Source organism: Humulus lupulus, chromosome X, assembly GCF_963169125.1.
Source record: "Humulus lupulus chromosome X, drHumLupu1.1, whole genome shotgun sequence".
In the NCBI taxonomy this organism is placed as follows: domain Eukaryota; kingdom Viridiplantae; phylum Streptophyta; class Magnoliopsida; order Rosales; family Cannabaceae; genus Humulus; species Humulus lupulus.
In genome coordinates, this window is record NC_084802.1 from 54,993,553 (window position 1) to 55,002,743 (window position 9,191).

Genomic DNA, 9,191 nt, shown 5'->3' on the forward strand with positions numbered 1-9,191 from the left:
GGAGTTTATTCTTGGAGACATTCCTTTATCATATGCCATCGACGACCACATTCAGTACTTCAGGGATAAATTATGCGTCGGCATTTTTTATGAGAATGTGTACCCTTGATGTTAGAACATCTATTTTGATTTCTATATGTTAGAAAATTTATTTTGATTTCTCCTTAGTTTTGTATATAAAAAATGTCATTTCGATGGCTATTCGATAATACACAATAATATATTTCTCCTTAGTTATGTATATAAACAATGTCATTTCGATTGACAAAATCCATTAATACACAAATAAAAAGATTAACAAGGTCCATTAATACATAAATAAAAAGATTAACAAAGTCCATTAATACACAAATAAAGCAAACGCCAAGTCTTCAACTTCTCCAAATAAAAAGATTAATAGTACCCAAATAAAAAGTTTAACATTGATGCCATAAATTTCAAACACGAACTTTACAAGTTGCCCTATTATGGCCTAGACCTCCACAAGTGTTGCACTTGCGTTCTACAACCAATTTATCTCCATTGGAAGGATGGCGTTTCTTCTTAGGCCTACCTTGTTTCTTCTTTGGAAGACCAACCGGGTTTTTTTGTGCAGGTGTTCTCACTTTTATTGTCATAATGTCATGTGGAACAATCCACTCTTCCTCTTTACCAGTAGGATATATAGATTCCGTGTAAGAGGACTTCCATGTCTCAATTTTATAGTAATCTGAACACAGCGAATAAAAGTTCACCCCTCGCTTAAGGGATCCAGATAGTGCATGATCACATGGGATACCAATAATCTGAAACACACCACATGTGCATGTCTTATTTAGGAGGTCGACTTCACCATTCAGCTCACCATCTAACACATGGAACTCATGCCTCCCTATTGCATAAGGGATCAAGAATCGAGCTTTCTAAGCCATATCCACCAAATTTTTCTCATAGGTCGGTGCAAGAGTTGTAGTTATCTTCTTGCTAGTTTCTCTCCTATCACAGAACCAGGACTGCAGTGTGAAGCGAATAAATTCGACGAATGTAGTTATCGGAAAGCTCCTAGCATCCCGGGTCTTATTGTTGAAACTTTCAGCATAATTTCTTGTCATTATATTATACCTAGTATCCAAGAAAACTAACATTTAATAGTAATGTACATTTAGAAGATTTCATAAATTAAAATACAATTCACAGTGACATACCTATTTCCAGGAAAGTAAGCATGGGACCACTTATCAAAACCTATGCCTTCTAGGTATTGAGCAATAGCTGGGTATTTTGATTTGATTTTTTCAAAAGTTAGCGTGGAACTCAGATTTCCTAAAAGCAAATGCCGCATTATACATCAACACATGACAATGATCAGTCTTGAATTTAGCAACCACATTCATACTAATGTGGTGGTAGCAAGCACCATGATAGGCATCGGGGAAAATAGTTTCCAAGGCATGTGTAATACTTACATGCCTGTCAGATACAAACGCCAGGTCCTCAACTTCCCCAATCGCTTCCTTTAGCTTTGACATGAAATACTTCCAAGAATCATGATTCTCATTATCCACAATACCAAATGCAACTGGATATAGATGGTTATTTGCATCCAGCGCGACTGCACATAACATCTATCCACCGTATTTTGTCTTTAAAAAAGTGTCGTCCACACATAACATAGGACGACATGTATGAAACCCTCTTCTACTAACTCCGAGTGAGAAAAAGCAATATTTGAACCGATCCTCCTCAGTGACAAAATCTGTCAACGTCCCGGGATTTTTCTGTTGAAGCATGAACAGGTACGATGGTAACTTCTGGTAGGATGCTTCCAGTGTCCCTCTAACATAAGAAAGAGCCTTCTCTCGGCATCTCCAAGCTTTTCCATATGACAACTCAATGCCATAATCATTCTTAATGTCTTCTCTTTTGTTGTTTGCCATGTACGCATTCGATCCAGTCTGATATTTTTTCTTTATGCAATGACCAATAACCCAAGGTGCAGCTTGGCGATGGCCTTTATGTCGAAGGTCAAGTGATCAAGTGTGTTTATTGGTGAAATGAGTTATCTTAAACATATCAGATTTAGGCATTCTCTTCCCCCTCAATCTCCACCCACAATCAGGATCCTTGCAAGTGATATACCAAACTTCAGTACCTGACTTCTTCACCACAAACTCGGAGTTCTACTTCATTGCATACAAGTGTGCCTTCGTCTTAAACTCTAACTTGTTCTAAAAAACCTTCCCAACTTCTATTACTCCACAACTCACTCCAGATAACGTGGGGACAACATAAGAGGGGCATGGGATTTCTTCAGCAGTATATGCCGGAGAACTCCATCTATTTCTATCGTCTTGTGTAGTTGGACGACTGCTCTCTGAGCTAGCAGTCCTCCGTCCTTGGCTTTCTTGACGTCTTGGCAAGGGTACATTTAAGTTATCTACTTGAACCATAGGTAGCATCGACAACCGATCCTCAGAGTTATCATCAGAACTACTGCACCCCTCAACTCTTTCATCATCATCACCAAAATGGGCAACTGAATTGTCATTGACATAAGGCTCATACTCATACCTATCATCATGCGGGAGATTTGTTGGGGGAAAAAAGTTTCATTATGACTAAGACCTCCCATGCATACACTTGGCCCAGGAGCTGTTTGTGGAACAACCGTGCAGGATTGATTATGGTTTTCCATATTAACACTCGCTCTAGGAGATGGATCAAGAAAAGCAATGCTCTTTGCAATCGAACTAACGCATAAAGGAACCCGATGTCTTAAGGACTTTGAATTGTCAAGAATAAGTGCACTAACTCCTTCATCATCAGTGATTTCAATGGGATCTACGCTAAAATCATTGCATGTAAACGACACTTCCAACTTTAAGTCAAACAATGACCTATCCACTTACAACTTCTCCAATAATTCTATGTAACCAACATCAATTGGTACGGGTGTTATCCCCAAAAAATGGAGATCGATGACGTGACAATAGAGGTGACAAGTGGCAGTACATGCTCCGTAAAAGACACATTAAATAGTCAATAAATACATTGACTCCTCAGAGTTGTGATAAAGTGACCTGGTAGACTGATGAAGAGTTTTGACTGCTTGAGAAGTGTCATGACCGACCAGGCATGACCTTGTCCGACCAGTCGCGTGTTTGTCTGCCTAGGAGTGACATTGCTGCCCAGGAGTGACATTGTCCTACCAGCATGCACATGTCCTACCAGCACTGGCATGCTAGAGGAGAGTGCTATGTTAGACGAGAGACATGGCATGCTAGAGGAGAGTGCCATGTTAGACGAGAAACATGGCATGCTAGAGAACATGTCATGTTAGAGGAGAGGAGTGCATGTCCTACCACCATGCGCATGTCCTACCAGCAAATGCATGTCCTACCAGCAAGTGCATGTCCAGCATGCATGTGTCCGACCAGCACTTGCATGAATGGTCAGTAGGAGATATGGGTCGACCAGATAGAGGAGGACTAAGTCAAGATTCCTAGAAACGACTTCAACAAGAACCGGTCTTGGCACACGCGGGAATATCTCATTTTTCCCCACAAATTTGGTGTTCTGTTATATTTTGAATATTTTTGTAATTTAAATATAATAAGAATAATAAAATATCCCGATTCTAGGGGATATCAAATGTATGATCCTAAGCCTATAAATACATGGCTTATGAGATCAGAAGGGGGCTTCTTCTTCTCTGGAGACTTTTTGGGAAATTTTGGGTCTGAGTTTTCTAGAGAGAGAAAGTGCTTGTATCTAGAAAAATTCTTGTATTCTTGTAATCTGTACTGAAGAAACTCAGTTGGCTCAGTTCATCTGATCTTGAGTACGGATCTATAATCACAACTCTAAGTGGATTAGGCTATTACCAACATATTGGGGCTGAACCACTATAAAAATTGCTGTGTTATTTACTTTCTGTTCAAAACCGTCTGTGTCGTTTAAATTCTCTTGAATGTTTTATCGTTTTTTATGTTCTCACGTCGTTGGCCAAAAACGCGGTCAACAACGGGTATTATAGTGTTCAAACCAGCTTTGAAATTCCATTTCTCTCATTTCTGTTCCCAAACACCGTTGTAAGAAACAATTATATTAACTCTGGAACCTACAAATTTACAAAAAAAAGCATAAGAAAATTATAAAAATAAAATGTAATCGATGATGAATCGATGCATATGAAAATATGCATTGCAATTCAACATCGATGCCACATCGATGAAATTTCGATGCATAATCGATGCTTATGGTTGCCATATGTACGTGATTCCATTTTGATGGTATATCGATGTCATATCGATGCTGAACCAAATCAACATATATGGCATCAATTCAGCATCGATATTATATCAAACATAACATCTAAATAACATTGAAATTGCATCGATGTACCATCGATATGACATCGATATACCATCGATGTATAATCGATGCTGATGGTTGCCATCTGTACGCGATTCCATTTCGATGGTATATCAATGTCATATCGACGCTGAACCAAATCAACATATATGACATCGATTCAACATCGATATACCATCGATATTATATCGAAAATAACATCTAAATTATATGTTCGCCCCAACATCGACATTCCATTGATGTACCATTGATTTTGGAATGGCACCCACATATTTCTAGATTCGAAGAACAAATAAAAAAATGCTGAAAAAATACCACACTCAACAACAGAACAGTTCGAATCTAATATCTAACGATGACTTTCATATTCACAAGTAGATAAATGAAATGATACTTACCCATGATTTTTTCTCTTAAAAAACGTCAAGAATGACAATTTCTTCACTTGAAATGAATTCTTCACTTGAAATGAAACTTCTAGATCTGAGCAGTCCAATTTCTTCACTGGTTTGGCTGTGAAAATCGACAATGGTTTCTGTAAAAATGGCTGTAAATGATGGATGAGAGAGAGATAGAGAGAGAAATGTGTGAATGGTTAAATTTTACTCATGAGGGTATTTTTGTCCAAAATAAAGAAAGAGGCACATTAATAGGAGAATTTTTATGATAACATGTTAAAAAATTTAATTATGTTATGATGCATATAGTGTAAAATTTTCGATTACAAATACTTGTGATGAGTACAAACACTGATGACCATTTTCTATTTAACATAGTTTCATGTTCTATAGTTGTGGTGGATTACTGGGCAAAAACAGTTTTGGTCAGTTTAGATTCAGTCCTATTATCCCATATCGGTTGAGGGGTTAAATCAACGTAGCCCAGCAAGTTATAAAAGACAAACTTGTTGACCATTTGAAGCATGCTTGTCTCGGCTTCTGGCTAAGATGTAGCGTAGTATGTGTTCTTATCTGATATGTGGCCCATTGGCCCACACGAGCCCACACGAAATTAAATTAATTTTTTAAGAGTGAGCTCCCACCACACTAGCTTGCTACTGGGGCTCGCAGCCCTCTAAGCCCAGTTTTAAGCTTATCCCTTTATGTCCATATGACTTTGTTCGTACCAATATTTAGTTTTATTAATATTAGGTATTAAAATACATTAAAAATGGTTGTACATATATGGTACAATTTTATTTTTATTTTTATCTTGTGTTAATTTCAGCGATTAAAAATTCAATTTGATCTAGTACTATTTTTATTGATACTTACATTGCAACGTTTGATTTACATTCTTCTTCGCAATTGCTTGCTTACAAAGTACAATGACAGAAAAAAGTAAAATTTATGTTGTACCTCTTCTATTATAAACGTAAGAGTGAGCAAAATGCAAGTAGAAAGCAAACCCAATTGAACTAAGTCCAAAAAGTAACCAATAAAACCAATCAAGATGAGCCTTGTTCAAGTTATTAGGAAACCAGCTATCTCTGCCTTCTCCCCCTGTTGTTTTCTCAATAACAGAAATAAGAAAGCTGCTTAAGAAGCCCCCAATACCAAACACACTAAAGTATAGTGCAAGTCCTATGCTTCTCAACTCTGTTGGGACTTGATCATAGAAGAACTCTTGCATACCAACCAGAGTGAAAACATCAGCTACTCCAAAGAGAAGGTACTGAGGTAACAACCACCACACGCTCATTGGAATCATCACATCCGGCGTATCAACTATGTTGTATTCTTGAGCAGTTTTGAGCCTTTTGATCTCAACAAGGGCTGCAACCACCATAGACAAAACATGGAAGAAAAATCCAACTCCTATTCTCTGCAGCATTGTGATTCCAGATGGTACCGTTCTAGTGAAAGCTCTAGTGATCGGAACGAAAATGCGATCATAGATTGGTAAGAGGATAATAAGCGTGAGGTAGATGAAGCATTGAAGTGAGGCAGCTGGTATTTTGTGGCCTGAGACAATCGTTCTGTCCATGGTGGCACCTTGCTTTGTAAAGAAAGTTGATGATTGTGCAAACACCATACCATATATGCAGCATGTCGCCCATATTGGAACAAGTCTAAGTATAGCCTTTGCTTCTTCAACATCAGCTATGCAACAAGCGCAATCATCATCTTCCTTCCAGTTGGTTGGTGCAAGCAAGGCTTTGTTGAGGAACCTATAAGGTTATAGGATCCAAATATGATTAGAAGGGCCTTTTTCTCCCTTTTATTAAAAGAAATAATTATTAAATAGAACATTAAGAAAAATTCTTGTTGGTTTAGCCATATGGCGAGGGAGATTCTGATAACCAACAACAAAATAAGTAGGAAAAATAAGAAATTCAGACTATGAACTATTACATGCTTTCAATCAGCTCTTTTATTTTGTTTGCAATTGGATCTGTATAACTACTAATATTGTATTTAATTGCAAATTTATATCCTAGATTAATGCTAAATACGAAAAATTTGTATACACATATCATACACAAGTAATTTCAACTATACAATTGAAAAATCTGTTATTACCAATAAGCCAAATGTACCCCGCTGAAGTTTCTTTTCCTTTTTTTTTTCACTAATAAATTTAGTCATAAAGTCAAGTCCCTTACCTGAATTGTTCAGAACTTTGGTGAGGCAAGAATCCTCGAGTTTCAACTTCAATGGCTACACTTGAAGGACTTCTCCTCCAGTTTCTAAATGCTGCAACAAAAACACCACCGATCCTCACGAAGGGACCTTTCTCATTCTTCTGTACAATGCTATACCAATAAGTTGTACTACCAAGCATGAAAACACCCAGCGCAATGACCATTGCGATGCAAGGAATACCAAACCCAAGAGCCCAACTCAGATTGTCTTGTATGTAGCTTACGATTATAACTGCTACTGTAACACCTGCAGAGGCACCAAAATACCACCAGTTGAAGAATGAGCTCTTGGCCTTGCACTCCTCCGGATCTTCACCATCGAACTGATCGGCTCCAAAAGCTTGAGTGCATGGCTTGTGGCCACCTACGGCCACTGCCACTAGATATAAGGCAAAGAAGAACAATATTACTTGTAGCTGTGGAGGAGAGCAAGCTGAAATGTTGTTGTTTTGGGAGTCAAAACAACTATGAGAAGGCAGAGTAGCCGATAGTGTCAACAGACCAAGTGCCTGTTCTCCATATCAATTTGAACCAGTAAGGATTGACAGAAATCCAATATGCCATAACTTGAGATCATATTTGCAGTTAGTGATTATAATACTTTGCTTTTATATTAATAATTTATTTGTTGAAAAATTACCGTTTTACTTGAAAATAAGACCAACTAACGAAAATGGATTCTTCATATCCAGATAAATAAAACAATGTTTTGGAGAAAACACCTAATAAACTTTTTCTATACTAATTTTTGTTATTAAAAAGAAGAAAAGAAGAAATCCATATCAATTCAATTATCTGAGCCTCTGGCAGAGCAAGACAAGTGATGTCTTTTAATTTTTTTTTGTACTGTACAAATCAATTAGATATAAGATATCATACTAGCTAACCAATTTATTTATCTAGATATTTTTTTTCCTCAAAAATATTTATTCTTATTGTGTATATATTTAGTTAGAGAACAGACCAAAATATAGAGCAGAGAAGCGACGACTATGGTGCGGTAGCGCCCCAAAAAAGAATCGGCCACGAATGCTCCTAACAGAGGCATCAAGGCAGCGGCTCCTCCCCAAGCATTGATGTTGGCCGCCGCCGCAGCCGTTGACTGCCCGAGTGGCCCAGTCAGATACATGACGAGATTTGAACTGATCCCATAGTAGGCGAATCTTTCCGCCACTTCCACACCTGTTCCATTACGATTTTCATTTTTCATTTAATATCAAAATTTCAAAACTGATAAAACATTTTTCTTTTTAATTTTGAGTTTCAATATTGTTGAATTACCTATAATAAAAGCCGCTGATGTCCAACCACCGGAGTTTGATCTCGAAACCGTACGGCCTTTATAGTCAACGGTACCGTCGACAGCGTTGACTAGAATCAAAGTTTCGGCTTCTTCGGCCATCATCTGAAACTGGCCACCACGCGCCGACTATGGTGTTATGAGAACTAATAATTCTGATTCGACAAAGTCAAGTCCTTGATTGGTTGAGCTAGTAAGCCATGATGATAATGATAATACTTTAGGTTTCAGTTGATGAGTTCCAAAGCAATGTGATCTCACCACTCTAACTCTATAGAGGTCCATTTTGATATTATTATTGGTATTTAATTAACTACTAAATTGATTGAGGTAGATTTTTTTAGTGTTATGAATTGATGACGAAGGGAATAGGAGCTATAGGACAATTTTGGATAATTTTTAATATAAAAATATCCGTTAGGGGAGAGGGAAATCAATTGTGCAAGCGATTGGGCACACACACCAAGTGCCACCTCAAAATTCAACGGAGTTGGTTCAGTCAGAGAAAGGTTATTTTCTCACCCCAACTCCAAACTCCAATATCTAATCACCTCAACCAATCGTAACTGTCCAAACCAAAGAAATCGATAAAATAAAAGTCCCAATCACATTCCCAATTATAGAGTTTGTTTGGCTACGTTTCTTATGGAAAGGGAAATTTGAGGCTCTATACCTGCTCATAATTAAAAGGTTTATTTAGATTTTATTAAAAAACATCAAAATTTAAAGAAGGGGATTTATATATAAAATGATGTATGTATTAGGAATTTTTGCCACAAAATCTTAATTTTTTAACAAAATAATTGCATGAAAAAGTGAAAAGGATTAAAGATGCTAATTTTTTGAAGGTTCAACTCATTTTGAATGTGTAGATTTTGAAAAAAAAATACCAAA

At 37.2% G+C, this 9,191-nt stretch overlaps 2 protein-coding genes and 1 pseudogene across 2 annotated transcripts; 1 reads left to right on the top strand and 2 right to left on the bottom strand.

Annotated features, from left to right (window-relative positions):
• Positions 1-437: 437 nt before the first annotated feature.
• LOC133805842 (uncharacterized) lies at positions 438-1,916 on the bottom strand. Its single transcript, XM_062243992.1, has 5 exons — positions 1,682-1,916; positions 1,397-1,591; positions 1,185-1,302; positions 918-1,101; positions 438-785 (listed from the first exon to the last, which is right to left on the bottom strand). The coding sequence occupies exons 1-5, from the start codon at positions 1,914-1,916 to the stop codon at positions 438-440; spliced, it is 1,080 nt and encodes a 359-aa protein (XP_062099976.1).
• A 3,359-nt stretch (positions 1,917-5,275) lies between these two features.
• On the top strand, positions 5,276-5,454 carry LOC133807524 (U2 spliceosomal RNA; annotated as a pseudogene).
• Positions 5,455-5,595: 141 nt separating this feature from the next.
• On the bottom strand, positions 5,596-8,607 carry LOC133803859 (protein NRT1/ PTR FAMILY 5.10-like). The gene is made up of 4 exons (XM_062242000.1): positions 8,279-8,607; positions 7,962-8,179; positions 6,959-7,506; positions 5,596-6,523 (listed from the first exon to the last, which is right to left on the bottom strand). The coding sequence occupies exons 1-4, from the start codon at positions 8,400-8,402 to the stop codon at positions 5,701-5,703; spliced, it is 1,713 nt and encodes a 570-aa protein (XP_062097984.1). The 5' UTR covers positions 8,403-8,607; the 3' UTR covers positions 5,596-5,700.
• Positions 8,608-9,191: the final 584 nt, after the last annotated feature.